The 25743-nt window shown below is 51.2% G+C and overlaps 10 protein-coding genes across 10 annotated transcripts; 7 read left to right on the forward strand and 3 right to left on the reverse strand.

Annotated features, from left to right (window-relative positions):
- Positions 1-279: 279 nt before the first annotated feature.
- PSV08DRAFT_411540 (uncharacterized protein) lies at positions 280-2350 on the reverse strand (the record flags this gene model as incomplete). Its single annotated transcript, XM_014221663.2, has 3 exons — positions 280-1678; positions 1732-2029; positions 2220-2350. The coding sequence occupies 3 exons, from the start codon at positions 2348-2350 to the stop codon at positions 671-673; spliced, it is 1437 nt and encodes a 478-aa protein (XP_014077138.1). The 3' UTR covers positions 280-670.
- A 425-nt stretch (positions 2351-2775) lies between these two features.
- PSV08DRAFT_228378 (P-loop containing nucleoside triphosphate hydrolase protein) lies at positions 2776-6254 on the forward strand (the record flags this gene model as incomplete). The annotated part of the gene is made up of 4 exons (XM_014221662.1): positions 2776-2859; positions 2917-3869; positions 3944-5461; positions 5525-6254. The coding sequence occupies 4 exons, from the start codon at positions 2776-2778 to the stop codon at positions 6252-6254; spliced, it is 3285 nt and encodes a 1094-aa protein (XP_014077137.1).
- Positions 6255-6609: 355 nt separating this feature from the next.
- On the reverse strand, positions 6610-9815 carry PSV08DRAFT_207651 (uncharacterized protein; the record flags this gene model as incomplete). Its single annotated transcript, XM_066092058.1, has 3 exons — positions 6610-7713; positions 7836-9623; positions 9701-9815. The coding sequence occupies 3 exons, from the start codon at positions 9813-9815 to the stop codon at positions 6692-6694; spliced, it is 2925 nt and encodes a 974-aa protein (XP_065948751.1). The 3' UTR covers positions 6610-6691.
- A 649-nt stretch (positions 9816-10464) lies between these two features.
- On the forward strand, positions 10465-11856 carry PSV08DRAFT_321353 (small GTPase superfamily). Its single transcript, XM_014221660.2, has 7 exons — positions 10465-10716; positions 10764-10817; positions 10900-10995; positions 11045-11224; positions 11275-11319; positions 11371-11473; positions 11528-11856. The coding sequence occupies exons 1-7, from the start codon at positions 10687-10689 to the stop codon at positions 11635-11637; spliced, it is 618 nt and encodes a 205-aa protein (XP_014077135.1). The 5' UTR covers positions 10465-10686; the 3' UTR covers positions 11638-11856.
- A 348-nt stretch (positions 11857-12204) lies between these two features.
- Positions 12205-13762, forward strand: PSV08DRAFT_364621 (uncharacterized protein; the record flags this gene model as incomplete). Its single annotated transcript, XM_014221659.2, has 2 exons — positions 12205-12501; positions 12569-13762. The coding sequence occupies exons 1-2, from the start codon at positions 12256-12258 to the stop codon at positions 13760-13762; spliced, it is 1440 nt and encodes a 479-aa protein (XP_014077134.1). The 5' UTR covers positions 12205-12255.
- A 74-nt stretch (positions 13763-13836) lies between these two features.
- On the reverse strand, positions 13837-15420 carry PSV08DRAFT_228389 (pseudouridine synthase; the record flags this gene model as incomplete). The annotated part of the gene is made up of 1 exon (XM_014221658.2): positions 13837-15420. One exon carries the CDS (start codon positions 15418-15420, stop codon positions 13981-13983), a length of 1440 nt encoding a protein of 479 aa, XP_014077133.1. The 3' UTR covers positions 13837-13980.
- Positions 15421-15819: 399 nt separating this feature from the next.
- PSV08DRAFT_321381 (uncharacterized protein) lies at positions 15820-17409 on the forward strand. Its single transcript, XM_014221657.2, has one exon. It carries the CDS (start codon positions 15888-15890, stop codon positions 16923-16925), a length of 1038 nt encoding a protein of 345 aa, XP_014077132.1. The 5' UTR covers positions 15820-15887; the 3' UTR covers positions 16926-17409.
- A 1913-nt stretch (positions 17410-19322) lies between these two features.
- PSV08DRAFT_207666 (uncharacterized protein) lies at positions 19323-20270 on the forward strand (the record flags this gene model as incomplete). The annotated part of the gene is made up of 2 exons (XM_014221656.1): positions 19323-19906; positions 19967-20270. 2 exons carry the CDS (start codon positions 19323-19325, stop codon positions 20118-20120), a joined length of 738 nt encoding a protein of 245 aa, XP_014077131.1. The 3' UTR covers positions 20121-20270.
- Positions 20271-21464: 1194 nt separating this feature from the next.
- Positions 21465-23092, forward strand: PSV08DRAFT_373214 (uncharacterized protein; the record flags this gene model as incomplete). Its single annotated transcript, XM_066093229.1, has 8 exons — positions 21465-21567; positions 21619-21692; positions 21744-21801; positions 21870-22113; positions 22159-22210; positions 22330-22618; positions 22763-22815; positions 22853-23092. 8 exons carry the CDS (start codon positions 21465-21467, stop codon positions 23090-23092), a joined length of 1113 nt encoding a protein of 370 aa, XP_065948752.1.
- A 1122-nt stretch (positions 23093-24214) lies between these two features.
- Positions 24215-25394, forward strand: PSV08DRAFT_185338 (uncharacterized protein; the record flags this gene model as incomplete). The annotated part of the gene is made up of 3 exons (XM_014221654.1): positions 24215-24290; positions 24359-25194; positions 25245-25394. The coding sequence occupies 3 exons, from the start codon at positions 24215-24217 to the stop codon at positions 25392-25394; spliced, it is 1062 nt and encodes a 353-aa protein (XP_014077129.1).
- Positions 25395-25743: the final 349 nt, after the last annotated feature.

The following is a 25743-nucleotide window of genomic DNA, read 5'->3' on the forward strand; positions in this document are numbered from 1 at the left end:
AGAAGAATGAAGGAGCGAACATGATGAGCCGAGGCGACATAGGGGTCCTAGGCAGATAGCTGCAGGATGGACTGTTAGCGTTGCCGTTCAGCTCTCGTCTCGTTAGCGTGCTGTGGGGTCCGAAATGTCATGGTCATGTTCCCCGCGGGACGGGCCCGATGCAGACGGGAATGCCAAGCCAGGGATCATGTCAAATCAACGACAAGTGAACATGAATTATGAAAGTAATAATATGCAATTCGATACCATCAACTGAATTCACAACAAAGCGACTTATGACCTAACAAAGAAATAAGATTCAAGCCCAGCTCAAGGGCGTGTTGGATATTACAAAAACACTACTAGTGTACAGCGATATTTTTGCACAAGCTTACTACAAGGACAAAAGGAAACAAGAGATATGTGTGTGTGAGAGAGAAAGAGAGACACTGAGGCGTGCTGTGATGTGCAGTATCAAGCAGAGGGGGTTATCCAACTGGTATCGAACGGAGCGCGCCATCTAGGCAGCGGTGCTAACAGTTGCGATCATAAATCATGATGGTATCGTCTTGGTTGTGGAGATGGTGCAGAAGTGCTGTTGCTATTAGCGGTTGTGGACGGTGCCAGCATATGTACATTGTGCCTGCATCTTCAAGGAGGGGTCAGTGGTGATGAAGGGGTGGGGCGGTGGTCACGCGGCAGTGGCAGTGGCAGTGGCAGTGGTGGGTTGTGGTATGGATGCTGGCACAGGTGGCGGTTGTGTATTTGCCGTGTTGGTGGCTGGTGGGGGGATGCGCATCTGCTGTGCGTCCTTTTTGACAAGCAGGCTTTTGAATGCTCCGAGCCATCTTGCTAGCGTATCATCGTCGGATGCACAGAACTTGTAGTTCTTCTCCTCGCATATGACTTGCATGCAGTGTTGCTTGCTGCGCGAGAGGGGGTCAATGTCGACAGCGTCAATGATGCTTGTAAAAGGTATAATGTGCGTGGCCGAGTATTCTCCGTCATTCTTGTAAAAGGCGAGGCACTTTGGACGGAGGACGACCCAGATCTTCTTCCACTGGCGCACGCCGCCCTTTGACTTGAGGATGTACAGCCAGCCGTGGTAGACGACGCGCTCGTCGCCGGGCGTGGCGCCAATATTGCTATGCTGGCTGAGACTGCGCTTATCCTGTGTGATCTGTCGGGGCAGTGGGTTGGGCGAGGCCTGGTTTGTGTCGGAAAAGTCAAAGTCGGAGATGGAGCCGTACTCGCCGCCTGAGTAGTTGAGAGCCTGTGAGGGTCGGCGGGCGCTGTGCATCTGCTCAGGCACCATGGAACTCGAGGGTCGCGGTTCAGCCTCGGAGGAGCTAGAGACGATGTTTTCCCGATTGGCCGAGGCAGAAGCAGCAAAAGTGACCTTGTCAGGAGCTGGGCTCAGGACAGCCATGTCGGCCTCGTCCTCGACGCCAATGCGAGCCTCTGTCCGGATGAGGTGGACCCATTCCTGGGCGGCCTTGTCGGTCGAGGCGCCGAGGTGGTAGTTGCGGGCGGGGGAGAAGATGCCAAAGACGTGGTCCATCTTCTTCTTCGAGTCTCGCTGGCGGGCGACGGCGGTGATCTCGGCGAGGTTGATCTGGTGGCGCAGCTTGGTCTCGTCCTTGTCCTTGTAGATGGAGAGGTAGTTTGGGCGCAGGACAAGGTAGACAGGCTTCCATGACTATAAGGCGAGTTAGCAGACGTCTGGGACACACTGGTGACCATGGGGCGTGCCTTTGTCTTGCGCGTGCGCTTCACCACCGTGCCGGCCTTGATGATGCGGTCAAACTCGAAGCAGCCGTTCTGGTTGACGGGCGACATGAGGTCGATGGTGGTGTTGATTGTCTTGGAGTTGTGCATGGCGGGCGTGTCGAGGGTCATGGCAGCAGGGCGCATTTCTGGCGGGTGTGTGGGCGGGTGGTTGTCCAGTGTAGCTGCCATGTCGGGGGTGTGGGAGTTACATTCACGGGCGGCGGGCTGGATGCAGGCAAGCGCAGGAGCGAGGGTGTGTACGTGTGCGTGCGTGTGCGTGCTTGTATGCGTGTGGACGTGTGTATGTATGTGTATGTTTGTGTGTGTGTGTGTGTGTCTGGGAGAGCGGAGGTCGAGGGGGTCGAGTATATTCCGAGTGTTGTTGGGGGGTGAGAGTGAGAGAGATGGAACACACATAGCACATACGCGAAGGACAGGGACAGGGGCAATGCAGGGCCCGCGCTGCCTACCAAGCCCATCGCTGGCCGCGACCACGACGACTGCCGGCCCAACCAAAGTCACACCCACCAATGTCGACATGTGTATACACGTCTGCTGCGACGGGGCCCCGAGCACGTCGAGCCGCAGTCTGCGTCGACATGTGTGCTTTTTCGGCGCAGGCACATAGATTTTGGACCGGCCGGCTGTCTCTGTCCTGCAAGTAAGTACATCGTATACGACTCAGGCACTGCGACTATAGTGGGCTCGCTGACGTCTTGGTGCATGTCCAGCTGCTTGGCTGCCGCTGCCGCCCCTCCACAAAAAAAGTGAGCCATCCTGACGCGGGATGATGGTGGTGATGGATACGGCCATGTTGTCGAGACCGGATGCACATAGACACCCAGAGACGTGCTGTTACCGCAGCTCCACATCCTGATTGTTTCACTCGCCCCATCCACGCGCCCTCGCACGCCCACATAGCGCCCTCGCAGCCTGACGAGCGCCCGCAGGCTCCCCTCCCCTCCAATTTGACCACTGCACGCCCGCCCTCGCTGCATCCCCACTGAAACACTCGCAACCGCCAGGATGCCTGTCGTTGCCAGTCAAAAGCTCGTCGCCCTGCAGCAGGCTGCTGACGGTATCAGGAACATTTGCATACTGGCCCACGTCGTGCGTCGCCCCTCCCTCAGCCTCACTCACGTCCGCCCACTAACCACGCCCACGTAGGACCATGGCAAGACGTCCCTCACCGACGCCCTCATCGCCACCAATGGCATCATCTCCCCCAAGCTCGCCGGCAAGATCCGCTACCTCGACTCGAGGCCCGATGAGCAGCTGCGCGGCATCACCATGGAGTCGTCGGCCATCTCCCTCTTCTTTTCCTCGCTGCGCCGCTCCGCCCCCGACGCCACCCCCGAGCACAAGGAATTCCTCATCAACCTCATAGACTCGCCCGGCCACATAGACTTCAGCTACGAGGTATCTACAGCATCCCGCCTCTGCGATGGCGCCGTCGTGCTCGTAGATGCCGTCGAGGGCGTCTGCAGCCAGACTGTCACCGTCCTGCGACAGACATGGATAGAGAAGCTCAAGCCCCTGCTCGTCATCAACAAGATGGATAGGCTAATCACTGAACTCAAAATGAGCCCTGCCGAGGCATACACGCACTTGAGTAAACTGCTTGAACAGGTCAATGCCGTAATGGGCAGCTTCTACCAAGGCGAGCGCATGGAGGATGATCTCCGGTGGCGCGAGAAGATGGAAGAGCGCCTTAATGCCGCTGCCGCTGCTGCTGACAAGACTGATACGCGATCCTCATCTGTGTTGGAAAACGGTGACAGCATTGACATGACCAACACCCCCGCCGAGTACGAGGAGAAAGACGATGAAGACATTTACTTTGCCCCAGAAAAGAACAACGTCATCTTTGGCAGTGCCATTGACGGCTGGGCTTTTACCGTGAGACAGTTTGCAGGCCTGTACGAGAAGAAGCTGGGCATCAAGCGCTCCATTCTCGAAAAAGTCCTCTGGGGCGACTTCTACCTCGACCCCAAGACCAAACGTGTCCTTAGTTCGAAACATCTCAAGGGCCGACACCTCAAGCCCATGTTTGTCCAACTCGTCTTGGACAACATCTGGGCCGTATACGAGGCCACTACAGGAGGTAACAATGGGAAGGGGTGCGTGGATTTCCTTTCCTTGTGTGATACTTTCCACATGTATCTTAGCAATATACTTATGCCTATTGTTACAGAGATGCTACCATGGTCGAGAAGATTACCAAATCGCTCAACCTCAACCTCCCTGCACACGTCATGCGCTCCCGCGACCCCAGAACTCTCTTGATGGCGCTTTTCGCAGCCTGGCTTCCGCTCTCGACTGCTCTCTTAGTATCTGTGACAGAATACCTACCTCCCCCATCCAAGGCGCAGTTGGAACGCATGCCTGAAATCATTGACACGTCACCGGGCGCCGATTACGTTGATCCACAAGTACGAGATGCAATGATCAATTTCAAGACATCGGCAGATGCCCCTGTCGTAGCCTACGTTAGTAAAATGATATCGGTACCTTCAAGCGAGCTGCCCCAGAACAAGCGAAGGACCGGTGCCCTGACTGCCGAAGAGGCAAGGGAGCTGGGGAGAAAGAAGAGGGCGGAGATTGCCCGCCAGCAAGCAATCGCCAATGGCCAAGATCCAGAAGTTGGCAGTGTTACCGATGCTTTGGGCTCTTCAACCATTGGAGAAACCGAGACTCCGGTAGAGGAAGCCCCGGCAGCTGAGGAAGAGGCAGAACACCTGATCGGGTTTTCGCGTATCTTTTCGGGAACTCTCAACGTAGGTGATGAAGTGTATGTTCTCGGCCCCAAGTTCACTCCCGCACACCCACACGCTGCGCCAGAACCACAAAAAGTCAAGATCACGGCTTTGTATCTCATGATGGGTCGCGGCTTGGAGCCCTTGACGTCGGTACCCGCAGGCGTCGTCTTTGGAATTGGTGGACTCGAAGGACACATCCTCAAGTCCGGTACACTATGTTCTCAATTACCCGGATCCGTCAACTTGGCTGGTGTCCAGATGGGTACTGAACCAATCGTCCGTGTTGCACTCGAGCCTGAGAACCCCTATGATTTGGACAAGATGATCAAAGGCTTGAAACTGCTTGTTCAGAGCGACCCGTGTGCAGAATACGAGCAGCTGCCCAGCGGAGAGCACGTCATTCTCACTGCGGGAGAACTGCATTTGGAGAGATGTTTGAAGGATTTAAAAGAACGATTCGCCAAGTGCGAGATACAGGCCGGCGAGCCCATCGTACCTTACCGAGAGTCCATTGTCGCAGCGGCTGAGATGAATCCGCCAAAGGACCCCAATCTACCCAGAGGCACCGTCATCGGCGAGACAGCAAGCAAACAGGTATCAGTACGCCTTCGGGTACGCCCACTGCCAGCCAGTGTCACCGATTTCTTGGGAAAGAACGCCGGTGCTATCAAGAAATTATATTCGGACCGGCGAGCAGAAGACGAAGGCGAAAATGTAGAGCATCAGGAGCATGGGACTGAAGACGATGGTATCCAAGAAGCAGAGAAACGCGAGATAGGATATAGTCTCAGTTTGGAAGAGTTCAAGAAGCAACTTAAAGAAGTTTTTGCTGAAGCAAAGGGACAAAAAGAAGTGTGGACTGACGTAATTGAGAAGATTACTGCGTTTGGGCCTCGGAGAATAGGACCCAATATTCTCGTGGATGCAACTCCAGATGGCATCTGCGGCAAGGCGTAAGTCTCCGATGCTATTCTGGTTACTTTTTTTTCCTTGCGACGTGCTAACGAACATGCTAGACTACGCGATTCATCGTCACCGAATCCAGATGCAGAAGAGCCGTCAGACCGCACAATATCCCCACGCACCTTTTCCTCAACCATTGCCTACGCCTTCCAGCTAGCCACTGCCCAAGGTCCCTGCTGCGCGGAGCCCGTCCAAGGCATCGCCGTCTTTTTAGAATCCGTGACGCTGAACCTGAGCGAAGACGAAGGCGCACAGCAAGACCGCGGCCGCCTAACGGGCGAAGTCATCAAAGCAGTGCGCTCATCCATCCACCAGGGCTTCCTCGATTGGTCCCCCCGCATGCTGCTCGCAATGTACAGCTGCGAAATCCAAGCTTCGACTGATGTGCTGGGTCGTGTCTACGCCGTCCTGACCCGTCGGCGGGGTACCATTCTCAGCGAAACTCTGTCATCAACTTCATCCGCATCCACGACGGGATCGCAAACATTTACCATTAATGCGCTCCTCCCCGTTGCCGAATCTTTTGGCTTTAGCGACGAGATCCGCAAGAGGAGTTCGGGCTCGGCGTCTCCGCAGCTCCGCTTTGCAGGGTTCGAGATGCTCGACGAAGATCCCTTCTGGGTCCCTTTTACGGAAGATGAGCTTGAAGATTTGGGTGAGTTGGCAGACCGCGAGAATGTGGCCAAGAGGTATGTGGATAAGGTGAGAAAGCGCAAGGGACTCCGTGTTGCGGGCGAAAAGGTTGTGGTTGATGCGGAGAAGCAGAAGACTCTGAAGAGGTAAGTAAGGTATGTGTTTAGTCTGGGTATGGAAACGCTTTTTTTCTAAAAAGGAAAACAATGTTATTGGAAAACGGGATGTATCATTATGAACGACGCAATGAGATTCTTCTGATTCAATCAAAGCTTCTGTCGTAGATGCTTGACGTTGTTCTCCATTTCTCATTTCAAGAGAAGACCAACAGCGAATACTAGAATTTGAAAAATAAATAAATCGATAAACATATGCCTTTCCCCTTTTATTGGTAAGAAATGGACCTTGTCCAGTGTGCCATTACCATTTTCTTCCTTCTTCATACCTATCATGATTCATGCAAAAATTCCATGAAGGAACACTTCCCCTAATCAAACCTTACTTGATCCAGAAAAAAAAACCCCAAAACTTCTCGAGAGACAAAAAAGTAAGAAAAAAAAGATAAACAAGAACCAACGTATTTGATTTTACGCACTGCCAGGCGGACCCCCCATGTTCAACAAAATATCCAACATGTCCATGCCTCCAATATCCGGTCCCATGGCCGTCTGATTAATCTCTGCACCCCACTGGTCCAGCAGTGGGTCTAGGGGTAGAGCAAGCCAGTCTTGGTCATGGCCAGTACCCCAGCCACCACTACCGTTGTTTGCCCACTGACCCCATTGCGTGCCATTGGCTCCATTCGAGTTTGAGCCATTGCTGTTGCTGTGGTTGTTGCCGTTGGTGTTTGCAGAGAAGTTAGTGTAGTTGCCTGGCGGAGGCATAATGGATATACTGTTTGAGTTTGGATCGTATGGCTCTGATGAGATGCCCCAGAGAGGAGTTGCGCGCCCACTTGTACTCAGTCCCATGCTGGGTGATCCGGGAACGCTGGTGCCAGATGCTGAGAAGCCCGTTTGCTGAGATCCCATGTATGGTGGTGCGAGATGGTTGGTGTTGTTGAGCGCAGACGGTGGAGGCATCATTGGTGCTTGGACCGGACTCTTGCTGCCGGCTCGGGAAATACCAGTTGACCCATTAGCAGTAAGGCGCACGAACCGAGAACGGATACGATGGGTCAATGTCTCAACCAGGTCGGCAAAGCGGTTGCCAACATGCACGTCGTCCACGATGCTTGTTCGCAATGCGTCAACGGAACTGCTGAGTAGGCCCAGACTAACAGCAACATCTTCTTCTGTTGCACCCAGTGCAAATGTCTTGAGCAGAATGATGGCTACACTGACAATACGGAAGAAGGTGCGCACAGGTGCATGTCGTAAATAGCCCCCCGGATGGAGGCCATCAACGACAACCTTGAGCACGTTGCGGGACGCATCGATGACTTCGTTGATGTAGTGACGGTCGTTGGCATACCACTTGACCAGCGTGCTAAAGGGTATTGCCCCGCCATCCTCATTGCTGTTGGCAGCACGGCCATTGACGCCATTTGGCTGGGCATGTGTTTGAAGTGGCGTATTGTGTGTACAGCGTTCCACGACGGCTTGTAAGGCTAGCGAGTTAAGGTAAACACGTGTATACTCGAACTCAATAATGAGAACGTGTCGGAGCTGAGTAGGTACTATCAAAAGTCAGACGCGAAGTAGTCAAGCACGCGAGTCAAGCAGCACATACCTTGAGGCGCTCGATCAAAGCATTTTCTCCACTCTGCCAGAGGCCCTTGGAAGAACTTGAGCATCTCTTCGTACGTGCCCGTCTTGAGCAGCTCGCGCGTCTTGCGCCGGTTTGAAAACAACTTGAGGTTACCCATCTCCATAATCTTGGCAATGCGTTGCCAAAAGTCAAGTACAAGATCCTGGATGGCATGGCGCTCCTGGGTGGCGATGGACTCGAGCGGAAGACGCTGTCCGTCTGAGCGCATGCCAAACTGAGCTGGAGGAGCCTTGATGCGACTGATGCGGTCCTTGTATAGTTCTAGTGGTGAAGGAGCGCCGGCAAGGCTTTCGTCGCGATCAATCTTGGGAAGCATGGACGTCAGGCCTAACCTGCCGCTGGTCTGCGTGACGTATATAATGAGAAGATCACGCAAATGGTTTTTCCGGCGGTAATAGGCCTTGACTGTGGCATGCGACAAGTGCTGGTTGGCTTCCTCGAACTCAGTCTCGTTGGTTTCGTCAAAGACACCAATCTCAAAGGCAAGCGTCATGGCGTTACCAAGCAACATCCAGCACATGCGATCGCTACGCCAGCACGGCTCAAGCCAGCTGTCGATACGCTTGTCGCCCACCTCTTTGTACATGTCGGCTTTGGGACCAGACTCATACGGATCGTCGGGCAGAACAAGCTCATCGTCGTCATCGCCGGGCGGAAAATGGAGGGCGCGCGGATGCCATTCTGTGAGCAGCATCAAGCTCTCGACGGTGCCGAGTGTTCGAAGACCCTTGCGCGACAGAGGGTTCACGTCAGATCCAGGTTGCTGTCCAGCACCGCAGAATCCGCCGCCAAACTGCTCTTGACCAAAGATCATACGATCTATCATGCCTTGCAGGTACTTCCATAGCTTCTCATGAATGAGATACGACCTGGACGTGGCTCCAACACCGCTGGATCCGCTGGGCTGTGAATAGCGAGCCGAGATTGTCAGGAGGGTGATGACAAGCATAGGCTCCTCCCTGAGCAGCTTTGCGTGGAAGGCATGGTCGCGGTAGTCTGGCACGACAATGGGAGTGAGGGGGGATAGAAAGGCGTAGAAGTAGTCAATGTAGGCAATGGCTTCTTTTGCGGTAAGCCAGCCGGCGCGAACAAAGCGGAACTTGGACCAGGCGCGGACGGCGTCTGCAAAGGCGGCTTCGTTGGGGGGATCCGGCAACAAGGGCTGCTGGATAGCAGGGTCGACAGAGGGCTCAGCAGTAGGGCGCGAGTTTGTGCGGGCATGTGACTGGTTGGGGCGGGGGCTGGCGAAGTTTGTCTGGGAGCCTGGGGTGCTGCCGAGGTTGGGGCGCTGGAGACTGGAGCTGCTTCCGGTGCGGTGGTGTGCGTTCATGCCGGCCGCCTCGAAGAGCAGGTTGAGGGCGTCGTGTCCGCTGTAGACCTCGCCCGTCTGCAGCGTGGCCAGCGTCTCGTTGTTTACCTTCTGGTCCTCGTCGTCATTGTGCTGCGACGACTGGCCGGCCGAGGTGTTTGGGCGGCGCAGAGGCTCGTAGCGACCAATGGAGCCGCCGGGGGTCAAGGGCTGGGAGATGTAGGCGGCTGAGTTGGCCGTGGTGATTGTGAGGGGCTCCTGCACGCCATCGGAGCGCTGACGCTTGCGGGCATTGCGGATCTCGTAGTCGTCGGCTTCGTCATAGTCGTCGCCGTCGTCGGTCTTTCTCTTGCGGCGCGTGGCAGAGAAGAAGCACTCCTTGCTCTCGCGGCGGCAGCGCACACATGGCGGGTCGTGGGGATTGTCGACGGGGCCGAGATCTAGAGGCCGCGAGGGCAGTATCAGCAAGCAGCAGTGGGCAGGCGGGCGGGTGGTGGTGGTGATGGCGAGGACATACCGCAGCGGACCTTGCGGCGGCGGCAGGGGATGCAGGCCTGGTAGGTGCGAGTGTGCTGGGCCGTGGCAGTGTGGGAGCGAGCTGGTGGAGACGTGTTGGAGGCAGCCGTGGACATGTTTGGTGGTGGACTGGACTGGACTGGACCAGACAGTCGTTCGGTCGGCTTGCGACGGCTGAGACGAGTGGCTGCGGTGGCTCGTCAATGGCTCCGCATGGGTACCTGCATGGGCCTGGCCTTGGGCATGCGGGGTATGGGTGGGCACACGGTGGTAGTCGAGCTTGCAGTAACGCCGATAGGAGCGTGTCGTCTTGGACAGTGAGGACGTCTGCGTGTGTATGTGAAGGCTGCGCGCGGTGGCTGTCGGTACCATGCGTGCGTGCATGCATGCATCTTTCGACTACCCGCCCCCGTCCATACACGCGCACCAACATACGGCCTCGCACCGGATTGGGAGCCGCCCGCCCGCCCCAGTCACGAGCGCGGGGCGTTGGCAGCCACTTCAGGCCTGGCGCAAGCACTCGGCCAATCCCACCCAATTGCCGAAACTGCAGGCCTCAAAGTCCACTCTTTTCACAATCATGCACAGCAAAGCGCGTTTTTGGATACTGCACATCCATACTAGGAAACAGGGGTGAATGCTTGGTCATGTGCGCGCGCGGCTGGACCAAGCTCAGATGTTATCAAATGATGGGGCAGGCAGCTAGCGCGCGGCCCGTGCGCAGCCTTGACATCAACCATCATCCATTGCTGGCACCATAGCTGTGCACTTGCTCACCGTACCTGCGCCCCCAAACCCCATCTCCCTTGCTCGCTTCCTCGAGACGACATCTCCCAGAGCTGCACGACCCGTCACCGACCACCGGCCTTCTCGCCATACAACCCCGCATCATTCAGACTCGGCTTGACGTCGCAGACTGCTGAGCTTCGCGCCTTGAGTCAATTGCGCACTCCCCAGTCTTCACACGCTCCACATACTCTGTCCACCATGGCTTCAAGAAAGAAGGTCCTCCTCAAGGTACTCGGGCTTATCAGAATACATCCAACGACTGCTAATGCGCCTAGGTCATTATCCTCGGAGACAGCGGGGTCGGCAAAACGAGCTTGATGAACCAATATGTACGAAACTCTTCCCGTCCAACTCTCGACCGACAAGGCTGCTGCCCGAGTCCTCATCGCAGTGCTTATACAAAGTGACCAGGTCAACAAGAAGTTCAGCGCAAGCTACAAAGCAACCATCGGCGCCGATTTCCTGACCAAGGAAGTGCTCGTTGACGACAGGCTCGTCACCATGCAGGTGCGTATGCACTGGCTGTCCCAGTGGACAAGAGGCTAACGGAACCAAGCTTTGGGACACGGCCGGCCAGGAGCGCTTCCAATCGCTGGGCGTTGCCTTTTACCGTGGCGCCGATTGCTGCGTGCTCGTGTACGACGTGAACAATTCCAAGAGTTTCGACACCCTCGATAGCTGGAGAGACGAGTTTCTTGTCCAGGCCAGCCCCATGGACCCAGAGAGTTTCCCATTCGTAGGTGGACATGCACGATACAGCAACAGGCCAGCTACTGACCAACGCAGGTCGTCATTGGCAACAAGATTGATGTGGAAGAAAGCAAACGCATGGTGAGTGCGAATCATGCCTGCCGTCTTTGAACGCGTCTGATAGACAAGCAGATTTCGTCCAAGCGCGCCATGGCCTTTTGCCAATCAAAGGGCGGCATTCCTTACTTCGAGACGAGCGCCAAGGAGGCCATCAACGTTGAACAAGCTTTTGAAGGTACTCGAAGCCTCTTTACTCCAAAATCCTGCTTCCAGTAGCTAACATGCCTAGTCATTGCACGACAAGCTTTGGCGCAAGAAGACGTCGGCGATTTCAGCAACGACTTCCCCGAGACGATCCCGATTGATCTCAAGGGAAACGAGGGTGGTTGTGCATGCTAGTGAACACGTTGACAGAATGGGCATGGCCGATAGCAAGATTAGTGGATATGTTTATGCCGAAACGCCGCCTTGCATGTGGAGTTGATATGGCGTCTGGTGTTTTGGCATAATTTTTTTGCGGCAGAAGCATTTTCTGCAACGTATTCTTTTTGACGGATTTCATCGTTTGCAAGTCTATGTAGCTGCATATACTCAATACACAATACAAACACCTCGGCTACACGAGTGTTGCAGGTCGTGTCGATAGTTGGTGAAAGCATGACCGCGTGGCTTGGGCCGAATAGCCGCAGCGGCGTCGGCAAGCCACACCAACCGTGGGTGGCTACTATAGCGGGCCGTGACCACGCCCACCTGAGACAAGAGGGCTAATGAAACCCCCGAATCGACACAATACTTCGCATCTGTCCGCGTGTCCCTCCGAATCGCTCCGTGCAACTTCACCTGCCACCCTCCTGGCTTCTGCTTGTTCACTGATCAATTGATGGGCACTTGGATCCTGTTTCATGCGTCGACGCAATCTCCAACCCTGACTCCGTTTATCCCCGAGGACCCTCCCTGACCGACTTGCGCGCAATCACACGAGCACACCTGCCATAGTCTCTACCACTTCTCTCCGCCATGATACCCCGGCGAGAAGAGCTTGTCGAACCGACGCCCGCTAGCCCGCGCATCAGCGATGTCTCTGACGAGAGTGCGTTTATGCGATCCGAAGACTATCTCGACAGTCCCGCGACCGAAGCCAGCCAGTGGATGGATGGGAAGGATAAAATGGGAGCATGGTCAGGCAAGGTCAGACACGCCATCGGCATAGCATTCTTACTTGCGACCGTGTTTCTATGGACTGCGAGTAATTTTCTGGCCAGCGTACGTTTCTCTTCCACATAATACGACATGCCGCAATGTCGTGGCATCTCGACTGACGTACAAACAGACTATTTTTGCAGACAACTCCTATTCGAAACCCTACTTCGTAACCTACGTAAACACATCATTCTTCATCTTCCCGCTACTACCTATGCTCATGCACTACCTATGGAGCGACTACCGCCAATCAGATACTGCGCGCCAGCCTCGACAGCCGTTCCTCACACACTTTTACAATCTTCTGCAACGAAGGACAGGGAAATGGACACTACTCCGCGAACACGAATCCAATTCTTCGTTGGTACCTTCGCACGAGTCCAGGAACGATGAGGCGACCGAAGTATTGCTCTCATCGTCAGCCCCAGGATCCCTGAACCTCGGTAGCGGAAAAGATGTGGGACATGTCATAGACGAAGGATTGACCCTACGCGATACAGCCAAACTAGCTCTCGAGTTCTGCATCCTCTGGTTTCTAGCAAATTACTTTGCGGCAGCCTGTCTCGAGTACACGACCGTTTCCAGCTCTACCATCCTGTCTTCCACATCGAGCATCTGGACACTTCTGCTCGGTTCCATCATGCGTGTGGAGCGCTTCACCATGCTCAAGCTTGTCGGCGTTCTCGCATCCCTAAGTGGTGTCGTCCTGATATCTCTGGTCGATGTATCCGGCAACACGGACGAAAATCGGGGTACCTTTCCTCACAAAACGCCGCGCGAACTAGCCATTGGCGACATCATGGCGTTTGTTTCGGCCGTTCTCTACGGCTTCTACACTGTCTTCATGAAGGCCAAAATCGGAGACGAGACAAAAGTCAATATGCCGCTTTTCTTTGGACTGGTGGGGTTGGCGAATGTCGTGCTTCTCTGGCCTGGTTTCATCATCCTCCACCTTACCGGTATCGAGCAGTTTGAACTCCCGCCCACGACGCGCATTCTCAACATTGTTCTCATCAATAGCGCATCATCGCTTGTGTCGGACTTTTGCTGGGCCTACGCCATGTTCCTCACGTCTCCTCTCGTTGTTACCGTTGGTCTCAGCCTGACGATTCCGTGTTCCTTGGTCGGCCAGATGCTGCTGGATTCGCAGTACGCGAGTGCCTTGTACTGGGTGGGTGCTGCCATCATGGTGCTTTCGTTCCTCTTCATCAATCATGAAGACAGAAAGGATGAGGTGCAGGCTTCGGCGGATACGAGCGCACGCGGTAGTTTTCACAGCGTGCGACAAAGTTTGAGTCGGCGTAACTCTCGGTCTGAAGTATGAGCCCATTTTTCTTTCAGAGGGCATTTGCATTGCATTTATCGCTGTTGCCTACGAATTCAAGGCACAGTAGGGTGTTGGATCTTTTTCTTTTAAATAGATAGATAGGGTGCAGGGTAGGGTATTTGTCATATACTTTTTCTTTGTCGTTTTCTATCTGCAGAATAGATATCAACCAATATCATTATTATTATACGACTAAATCCTTCTCGCCATGCTCGCTATTCCTTGTTTCCCCCGTCCATGTTTTTGGAGTACTGATTCCGCGAGTACTTGCCTTTACCCTTGTTCCACTTATTCTTGCCGCCCCCACCACCACCCCGATAGCTCCTCTCGCGATCCTCATCCTTCCTCTCACTCAGACGCTCTTTCTTCTTCTGCTGCCACGTCTCGTCATCTTCCAACTCTTCGGCCTCCCACCCTTCTTTTTCCATGAATTCCTCAAGCTGTTGCTGTAGCTGTGGTTCCCATTTTTCTGCAGACTCAAAGTCGGAGAGTTCGATCACGTTTTGGCCGAGTGTGTAGGCGCCTTGGCGTGAGCGGATCAGCGAGGACATGAGGCCTAGGGAGGAGCAGGCGAGTCCTAGGTCGTGGCAGAGAGAGCGAACGTAGAAGCCTGATGTGACGGTCATACGGAGCCGGGCTGCTGGGGGTTGTGGTGGTGCTTGTGTGGATGTGGTTGGGTGCTCGCTTGATGCTTGTACCTGATTTACTACTTCTGCCTGCTCGGATGAGGGTTCTGGATTGCTCTTGGTTGGTAGTGATGAATCAGTAGCTGTTTTTGTAGTCTCATCCTGGATTGTCTCGGCTGTCTCCGTTGGGGTATCTTGTGATGGCAAAGCACCAGATATTGCTGGCTCTGTCTCTGACTTGGGCATCTTTGGCTGCTTCCCAGCGCCTTCTACACTATCGCTCTCGGGCGAACGCGATCTTTTCCGTCCCTTCCGCGCCATGATGTTGGCATGGATCTTTGCATCTTCCTCTCTAATACCAAGTAGCTTTTTCGCGCCCTCCATCTCGACACCATCGACCTCTTCCTTTGGCCACGCATATTTATGGCTTCCTGGTTCCAGCCACTCAACAAGCTCCAGCTCCTCCACTTCTACAGGTCGCGCAGCTACCTCGGGTATCTCCTTACCCTCTCTTGCGTATTCGTACATTTTCTTGCCGTCAACCTTGAGCGCTGAAAAGACACTTGGTTTCTGCATAATCTTGCCACGGAACTGCGCCAGTTTCTCTTCTACCAGCTCTTTTGTGACATGTTCATATGGCGCCTTGCTAACTACCTTTCCAACGGCGTCATAGCTGTCTGTAGCGGCACCAAAGAGCACCACGCATTCATACGTCTTTGTGCATTCCAGAAAGCGTTGCAGGCACTTCGTGCCTCTTCCCAACCCGACAATCAAGACACCAGTAGCCATAGGATCCAGGGTACCGCCGTGACCAAGCTTTACCTTGAGATTGTTGATATGCTTCTGTTTTGCGTGCGACAGGATGAGCGACCGTTTCTGGCTCTCAAGCCAAGGCGCGAGGAGAGAGGAACGAGCAAAGTGCTCTTGCAGGTCGCGTAGCACGCCGGCTGAGGAGGCCCATTGCGTTTTGTTGACGGCGAAGATACCCTCGAGCACCTTTCTCTTGCCCTCTTTAGGAGAAGTAGCCATGACTGTGGCTGCGCGTTTGACCGACGATGCGACGGACATCAACGGTTGGAGGAAGGTCAGCTCGAAAGCTCCACGCACGCAGTGAAAATCCCCCGATCGTTCTTCCAAGAATAACGCAACAAGGACAGTATCCGAAGTTTACGGCAGAAGTATGATTGTCTTGATGATGATTTGTAACCACCCCTGCAGCTGTCCCGCAACCACGACTGTTGTTGCACACCGTTGACGCTGTCCAGTTTTTTTTTAATTCCGAAGATATGGCGTCGGAAGCTACAATGGACCCAGACCTAAACGGGTATAATGGCTGCCTGGGAATCCCTGCAAACGCAAAAAGCGCGCTAGTGGAAGCGCTAGTGCGCATCTCTCTCATTTGCCTAACCCTTCCCTTCTCTTATATGTGGCTCTCCATCGTCGCTCGAGCGCATAGACTACTAAAACATCGGTAGTTGTCGCGTCACACTTCCAAAATGTCAGACAATAGAGAACTGCAGGATCTTGCAAAGTCCACTACGGATGACTTCTACGACCTACTCAACGTAGCCTTCGACGCAGATGCAGACGCCATCCAGAAAGCATACCGCAAAGCATCTATCAGATACCATCCAGATAAGAATCCCGACGACAAGAACGCTGCTGATCGCTTCATTCTCCTGGGATGGGCACGCGACATTCTTATTGATGAAAACCTCAAAGGCGAGTATGATCGCGCACGAGCTAGGCGGCGCGAGAAGGTGCTGCAGGACGAGATGCTGGATGGCCGACGACGCAAGCTAAAAGAAGACCTTGAGAGAAGGGAGAAAGAGTATCAAGATCAGAAGTCTGGTATCAAGAGAAAGGTTCCCGAGCATATGACCGAGACTGAACGGAAGCTTCATGAAATACACAAAGGTGATAGGAAGCGTTACCACGAAATCAATGAGCGCCTGGCAAAGGAAGACCAAGAAGAGCGAGAGGCCTATCTTGAGGCCATGAGAAAGAGATCAGAACCACAGGGAACCCAGCAGAGCGAATCTTCCGAAATGATTCGCGCGGTCAAATTTGAATTTCCGAGAGAAGGGGATGGAGAGCACTGGGACAAGGATACGCTTGCAACCATGTTCTCAAAGTATGGCGAGGTGGACATGGTTGTACTGCTCAAAGACAAAAAGATCCGACATGCGGGAGAAAAACATCGTATAGCTTCAGGCATGATAGTTTTCACACGCGTCGATCACGCCCACGCCGCCGTCATGAACGCCAAATCCGATTACCCGGCCCTCAGCTCTGTGAACCGGGCAACCGGCGAACCCGATTCCATCAACGTGTCCGCCAAAGATCCCCTGGACGAATCAGAGCGTCAGGAAGTGTTGGCCAACATGAAGTCGGACGAGTTAAATAGGACGTGGACTGGTGAGTGGGTGGCTGCGGGAACTTGGCAAGGGAAACCAATCATGATACCCAAGCCTTCGTCTTTTCCGAAAAGGCAGAATCAGAAGCTTCATGCAGACAGAATGGAGGTTAATTGAGCTGAGGAAGGTAGTCCTATCCTCCCTAGCCTCCCATATCCTCATAGCTTCCTATCCTCAGCGGGAAAGCAAGTCACGTGATTCCCATCCCACGATGATCATGGCCTTCTGACGTGCACTTCCCTAGGCGTTCAGCCTTCTCGTCCTTTGCCAAGAATTTAGTACTTCCTGTCACCTGTAACACATGCTTGCGAATACAACACCACCGAAATGGATTCCAGATCGCTTGTCAATGCGATTTGATGGTCGTTTTCATCATCTTTACGGGGAAAGGGGGCATGGATTCCCTTGGTTCTGCTAGATCATTCTTCTCTATGCTGTATGATAACTATATCTGGCGATGAAAATATTCAGTATGAAATTATTCAAATCTGATCACGCCGTGACAGATGCGTGTTGGGTTGTTGGCGCGCAATATGACATGGTACCACCAGGCTTTAACCCGTCGCATGAGACGGATGATAGATAATTATGGTTTATTTTTTCTCGAGTATGGAAGAACGACCCTTTGCGAATAATCAGGTCATCCCTTACCAGGTAATTGTTATCGTGCGAGAGAACAGTAACTACCATCTATCTGGTGCGATCAGACCATATGTTAGGTCCTTGTTCCAGTCGTTTGTTGTGTAACGTCACTCGATACTGGTATTTGATCAATTGTTGCCGGATACCCGATTCTAGTAGAGGACGCGGCCAATCACGCCGAGGCTTACATCACTCTTACGTATGCGTGAACACACTTTGATACAGGTCTTCACACGAATATCACGCTCTATTGACAGTGTTTCGGTAGAAATGCTCTCATAGTTCTATAAGCATCTGCTCAGAACATCAGAAGCCCGCTGGTCAACTTATGTACAGGATAAAATTTGGAAGTTACTTGAACGTAGCAAGAGACGGCGTAGCGCCCTCCTAAAACGCAGAAATGTATTTACTCGTGCTGATAATTGACGATACAAAGGGTCGGAAGCATGTTCGAAATAAGCAGCTGTGTCACATTGCATGGGCGTCACAATCTTAGTCGAGCCTGTTATTTGGTCTGGACCAATTCAGAACGTACAGTTTCAAAGTTTGGTAACATCAGAACTCAATCCTCAATGCCGGAAAGCTCAGATGCGGAAAATTAAACCGTTTCACCCTGCATCAAGTGCATTCAAAATGCCTATGCGAATAGAATAGGCTACATGCAGTTATAGACTCTCTGGTCAGCTCTATGCCCTAGGGCAAAACTATTATCTTATTGAGTAGCTATTACTCCTTCTCCTAGATCTTTTTATTGATTCAATTCCTCGCTTCTGCTCGATGTTCCTTACAATGGAAAAATGACATGTTTCTTTTCTGGATTACTTTCTCCAGCAAGCAGGATTTCAGCAAGAATAAATCGTCTTGTTCAGATGCACAATATTCTGCCACGGTCTATGGCATGCTAATACCACCTCTGCATAGAATTTTTAAATATTCATTTCGTGGAGCAGGTATAAGTTAGTTACTTGTTCAAAAGAGCAGTGGCAAATCCACCATTACCCACGAACATAGTAAGCAAAGGTATAGCTGCTGTACCACATCAGGGAATTCGATAAGCATGAGAGTCATATTGGAGAATCCTCTGGTAAGGTTGGGCTCACTATCAACAATGATATCGCATGCGTCGTCATTTTTCACGGTACAAGGACGGTCTCGCTAGCAAGTGGGTCCCCGAAACATATATTCAACAATATTAGCACCAGAAATTCTGCGTGTTGCTCGATTGATCATTTTACAAATCTGATACATGGGGGAATGGACACCCATATGTTGGTCCATATAGCTGCATTTACTCTGGCGTCCCTCATTCTCATAAATCTAGCCTTACATTGAATCACAACATTCATGTTAAAGTAACTGCATCGAGAATAAGGGATCTGCACCCAATTGAAAACATGACGTTCAAAATGATGGGAAATGAAATAACATTCGAGAACAGAGGAGCCTCGACCAGTCACGCCAAGACGAATAACTTGATGGCTCCAAAATCAGCCTTAGCCTATGTAATGCCCAGTGTCAATTTACATCCTTGTTTGAACTGTGTATGGCCAGGCAGCATTATCGTACGAAAATTAGAAAACCAAAGTACAGTGGTTCGATGTACTACGTACTGACGTCATCACGTGTTTCGCGATGTCTAGAGGGTAACTCACAGTCAACCACAACAAGTGACGACGATGACGCCGCGGTGACGAGTATCAGGTGAGCAAACAATTGCAGGCTTTGTTTGTGCGACGATCTCATCCGTCGAGATACAAAAAGCACTTGCTTGACGCCCACCTCCTCCAGCAAGACAAGTGAGCAGCAAAGGGCAAATATCTTCTTTTGCCTTTGTCGTAACACGATCTCGAAAACTCCACACTCAATTTTACAATGGCCCATCACCAGCGCCCAATTTATGGCCCTGCCGACTACCCCGTCGCAGGAAAACGCGAGGAAACAGGTCTTTTGACGCGCTTCGTGCCCGACAGATTGAAGGCGACGGCCTTGTACCGCTGGATCTTACGCTTCACTCGCCTCCTACAATTCATTTCCTCCGTCATTTCTCTCGGAATCTTCAGTCAGCGCCTGTATAAGGTATACCGCCTAGTTAATAGTATCAAGACCCGTCGCGGCGTCAACGGCGCATATGGTGCTGTTGAAGGCATTCTCGCCGCCGCCGTACTGTACACGCTTATCACCGTGCTTCTATCATGCATCAAGAAGTCTGCCAACCCCGGAGGAAGGAAGCTACGATGGTCCTGGGTTCTTCTCGATCTCTTGTTTGTCGGAGCGTTCATTGCAGTCGCAGTGCTAACCCGTCCAAATGGCGGCCGCGCTGGCGCCAGGCACTGCTATAACCCCAGGCGTCTAGTCGGTGGTGATAGCTCAAGTAATATCACCGGTGAGACGGCGAATAGACGCGATGATTCTTGCAACCTGCCGTGGGGCACGTTCATCTTGGCTATCATTAGCACGTGAGTTTTTGCTTTGACTTGACCCTTTCTTTTCTGCGTTTTTACTGACTGTGATTCTAGGCTTCTTCACGCGCTCACTGCCGCATTCCACGAGATTAAGGACTACCGTCGCAGAGACAGGCTTGACCACGAGAAGAACCTCCAGAACCAGTACGCCGCTGGCCAACCTGGTGCGCCTGGCGCGCCTGGCGGTTCGCATACTGTTCGTTACTAAGCGTGCGATGGGAATGATCCGGAATATGTAAACGTAACAACGAAGGGAAAGCATAGGCGTTCGGGTCCTGTACAATACACCTTGAAGTAACCTCATGAGTAATGATTAATGAGGGTGGCTGTCCATGTAGAATACAAATTTTGGGAATTTTACAATCGATCCGCGCATCGTTCCTCTGGCAAAACGTATGACCTTTACCAAGCCGTATATAATGGCGAAAATGCCAAGGTCACGTGTCTCATTGTATATGACAGAGATGTCAATGCTCATAGCAAGTGCAAAATTATATCTCTCCAACTCACAATACATGGAGACCTTCCGGATATCTTCCAGTGTCCGTCCGTCCAAAGTAGCGGGAACAGAACGTATAACGAGCCAAAATCGATCCAGTGCTTCCATAACAGCGTCAGGATTTGCTTCTGCCTCTTTGAGTTTGGTGAGTCCCTTCTTTACTCCGTCGGTGATGTTGTTGAGCAACTTTGACTACTGTTCATCCGATCTATGGCCATAATATGTTCTGTAAATTGTATAGCCCCAGTACACTAAGAAATGCCCATACTCGTCTTCCTGATCGAATTCTTGGATCATGGGAATATGAAGGACGGGGTCCAGACATTCTGTGATAGTTTGCATAGCGTTAGAAACGATATGCTCAGGATGATCGGTACAAGATTATAAGTTTGAGTGGGTGTTGGCAGGCGTGCTTCCCTCTTTATACCGGCCACATTGGTGAATATGAAGGGATAAGTAAAAGTAATCCTTCGTGCACGTTGAGACGATAGCGTGCCTGTTGCCTGTGCCGCTGTGCGCTAGCGCCGAAACCCTTGCCTTCACGGCTCCTTGCTTAGTATCGACGCAGTCTGCACCAAGACGCCTGCGATTGGTTGTTGGGCTACGGTTGGTGAATCGGTGTAGCAGAGCAGACCAAGAGCTTTGGTATTTCTATCATGCGCATTGTCGTTGTGACACTACACATGGCCGTCATCCCACAGCAGCCTTCTATCTCAGCAACTACCTCTGGGCAATTCCGACCTCTCTGGAGTGAACGAGCAGCTCCATACTGATTTTTCCACAGTGTTTCCATCTACAGGACCTCTTTTTCACAATACAAAAAAACATAGGGATGGCTTTGCTTAAATGAATTCGACATTGGAGCCAAAGAGGCCGCCGAATCATCACAAATCAGTGCGCTCATCCTGAACATGTTCCACGAGCGTTACTTCCTGGTAGATGTATCCGACTACAAAGGAATTGACGATTTTGCTAATTCACCCAGATTTGATATATGATCAAGATCTGTTCAACTTCACCCGAGGCCGCTTTGTTAACAACGAGAAGCAAGAAATGTCACAGCGCCATATGCACTTCAAAGTTAATGAGCTTGCACACCATGCGGCAGAGGTTTTTGGTGCAAAAACATGCATCAATATTGCAAAGTACCCGGATAGTATGTAAAACAAGAGTATGTTGTCAACTATGGATGATGGCTCTTGGGTAGTGGCCAAAGTTCCGAATCCAAACGCTGGTCTACCTCATTGGACCACTACCAGCGAGGTTGCGACGATGGATTTCGTAAGTTCCACTAGCATGCTTTTGGTTTTGTAAATCGCTTACAGATATCAGGCCCGCAACGTTCTTGACATCCCTGTCCCCAGGCTCATAAGGATCCGGATGGGGCAGAGTACATCATCATGGAAGAGGTCCCAGGGGTACAATTAGAACATATCTGACCGAAAATGAGCATACAAGACAGGTTTGCTATTGTCAGATCAATCGCTAGTTTTCAGCAAGTCTGGACTTCAGTTGTTTTCACAAGATATGGAAGCCTATATTGTTCAAGAGATCTAGAAGATGTGGAAAGTAGCCAGCCACTCTACATGTACGCAAATGGTGGCCATATAACAAAAAAGAGTTTTGCTATTGGCCCGTCCGTAGCACGTGAAACATTTTATAACAGAAGAGCAGCCGTCGATTTCGATAGAGGATCATGTAAGTAGGTTACCGAAAAAAGACAATCTTTCAACTCACAATGATAAAGCGATCCTCTAGAAACATATTATCGCGCCATTGGACAACTTGAAAAGGCGTGCGTTAGTCAGTTTTCCGAATTACCCAAATCTCCGATAACCCTGTGTGGCCTGGGAACCTGTTAGCCGATAAAAGAAAAGAGGGTGAATGCTGTACACTACTACCTCCATGTCAAAAATAGCTCCTCCCCGCGGATCAAACCATATCATCCGCGCATCTTTGGCATGATGACTTGCACGTTGCTAGCATCTTCGCTGATCCCGCCGAGCCTACCAAAGTTGTGGGCCTTATAGACTGGCAGTCAACAGAGATATCTCCGCTCTACTTTCATGCCCGGCAGCCCCAAATCATCAACTATGTCGGACCAACCATTAACGGTCTGCAACGGCTACAGCTTCCGAAGGACTGGGAAGAATTCAAACCTTCCGAAAGAGAGGTGGCTAATACTCTATATCTACCGCAATCGCTCTGTTCGCTGTAACACACTCTCATAAATCACCAAAATTCTCGGCTTTATGCAGCGCTACAATTTCAACATACGGAAAAGTAGTTGCTTCTATTATTGACACATAATCTCCTCGTCGCTGGTGAGGCGCTCTAACTTGCCAAAACAGCTGAACTTGAGCCAACTTGGAGTGAGTTTTCAGGCAAAGGAGATTCAAACTACGTATTCGATTTTTCAGAAAAAAGAGAAGATCTCAAAGGCGGACGCTGAAGGTGCGATACGAGGTATGGAAGCAATGAGTTCAATAAGAGAGAGCTTAGGGGATTTTTTCCCTGAGAAGGGAATCGTGAAGCAAGATAATTATGAAGAAGCACTGGACGCATTGTCAGAGATGAAAGATCGAAAGATCAGTAAATTTGCCAGCAATGCGAAGGAAAGGGAGGCTTGGGAAAAAGAATGGCCGTTTGGAAATTTAAAACAAAACTCTGAAGTGGTGTAAATGCAATACAAATAACCACGTTCGAGTTTTAGTTGTTAAAGCTTAGATAACTTACACTCTAGTTTATCTGTAAGGTGCGGTTAGCCTGTCTACCTACTATTACACTGCCATTCTTCTCGTGGCGCCAACGAGCGCTGGAAAGAGATGATTGCTGGGTATGAAAAGCCTTCATATATGTATCTACCAGCATTATGTAGCTTGAATTAGTGATACCGAGGCAAAAGTTGCTGACGATACCTTGGGCCTTAGATTAAAGATCATAGCCTGGTAGAGGAGAGAAGTTGCAGCGTGCAGGGTCTGGAACAGTGAAGTAGAGAGGTGTACATGTAGTTACGTGATCTAGAAAATCTAGATACAAACTTGCATCAGGTGAGATGCACACCCCTATCTTCAATGTATATTCGCCTCGTGTCATGTGTCTATTGAAGTTGAGTGTCATGAATGGGTTGTCCTGTTTAGACCTATCAACTAAGAACAATTGGCGCCCAGCTTTGTGCAACAACCCCCAAAGGGTGTAAGAATGAAAATTTTCTTGTCTATATCCTGGTTGTACTTTTCAGCTCCTGCAAGCCCGCACTTTGTCGAGCGCCACAAATTGCAATCGCATTCCGTAAGCGTGCTAGCCAGTGTCGAGCCGCAGCCTTGGCAATAAAAGAACGATATATTGCGGAATAGAACGACTTAGGCCAATCGCCCTACATTCTTCATTGCTGTAATCCTTCAAAGCCATTCGTATATTCACCAGACCCATTACCCGGCGATATTAAAACAGACTACAGATCAAGCATTCCGCTTATTGAATATGTAAGCTGTTGATCAAGTTGGGCCTAGGTTGGGTTCAAAATTGGAATGATTTCCCTCTTTGGACATATACATACGATGGCCGTCTATTATCTTCCATTTATATAGCATTCTATGAAGTACTCTTTCTCAGTAATCTCAATCACAACTCAGATTCGCAAAAACCTTTTGCCAAGAATGATCAATATATTCCGTCTCCAAATCCTTTCTTTAGTCCTAACCACGCATGCTACTGGTAATACATTTCTCAAGCGAGCTAGACGGAATTTTATCTCTCAAATGTTGTACCTTAAAAACCCGTTGTACTAACATCGACAGCAAATGTCCTTGCGCCTCCTCCTCCTCCACCTTCTGCTCAGGCTTGTCTCAACTCGTGGACTCGATATTACTCCATCTGGTCAAGTCTAACATCTGAATCAATCACAACCACTCTTACTTCGACTGAGTTCTTTTCCACGTACCCAGCTGTTCCAACTTCAACCTTCTGCGACAACATCCCTCGTCTACTGGGCCGCCAATACAGCGCGTATGTCACAGAATGGTATCCGACAACAGCATACACCACATGGCCAAGCATGAAAAGTCCAACGCCGACCTGCACTGTGAATGGAAATGATTGTGGCAAACTCCAGTCGAGCTGGACTTTGGCTCACACAACAGAAACCCCAATCCCAGACTTCCCGGTCCCATGCAAGGCATACAAGGCCTGCTCTTCTGTTCCCTCCGGCCCATGTAGCTTGGTAGGATCTAGTGTAAAGATTTACTACTGGCCGACACCAGCAACTCAGCCACTCTGCCCTCAAACAAACACATTCATGTCAACCAGTCGTCCAACACCAGCAGCAGCAAAGCCTGCGTCACCTGTAGTGAAGGTGATTGATGGCCTTACAGTTACCTCGCCTTCCATCTACATATCAATCCCAACCTTATACGGGCAGTTACGCGGTGTGCCAACATATAGAGTCACTAGTTGCGGTTCTGAAGTAACGTCTCTTACACTATCAATTCCACCGTCGCCTATTTCCACACTTACTAGACAGTCGGGGGGAAGGAGACCCACATTCGAGAATCCGAAGCCTTTCGCGCTGAGCACGTTGAACTGGCCAGTTTCAGCGACAAAGATCTGCTCGGAAGTGACGATGTGTGAATGGAATAACGATATAAGCACTTGCACCGATGTGCTTAGCACCAGATGTGTGACACCAACGATTAACCCGTATGATTACAACCCACCGCTATTGTTGCCGACTGACTTGGTCAACCTGGCTGCAAAGAAAGAAGGTAGTTACCAAAACTGTGTGGTACGTTTCATTGACACACTGGAAATGAGGTATTTGAATAACATTCTTAGGTTCACCCGGCGGCTGCCGCCGATGTGACTTGGATCCCAATTACGACGCTTGCAGGTGATCCAAGGTATACACAGGGGTGGTCAAGTACTTCTACGATACCTCCAATTACTCTTACGGCAGAACCTACGCCTGAAATCACTTCTACTTGATCATAGTGGGGAAGTTGGCGGCAGACAAGACCATGTTACATTTTGTAGTGATAGCAACGCAAAGAAACAGTATATCTGCTCACCCGCCACGAACCTATAAGAAGCTTTTTGATATCTAGAAAAAAACTACCGAAACCGGTGAACTAATGTATCATTCACGTGACCATGCGAACTACTCGGAAGTACAGATCCGATAAGGTATAGAGTTTTTCACTTGTACAATAAACAAGAAGTCTGGGTAAAAGACATCCCAAGTCATCAAGAACTTCCAAACTCTGTTGGCAATAGTATCGAATTGAATAATCGTACAAGCCCTGTTCCTTCCGGCACGTTTGTATTATTATTATTA

The sequence above is a fragment of the Bipolaris maydis genome, assembly GCF_028858645.1.
Source record: "Bipolaris maydis strain C4 unplaced genomic scaffold PSV08scaffold_11, whole genome shotgun sequence".
NCBI lineage: Eukaryota > Fungi > Ascomycota > Dothideomycetes > Pleosporales > Pleosporaceae > Bipolaris > Bipolaris maydis.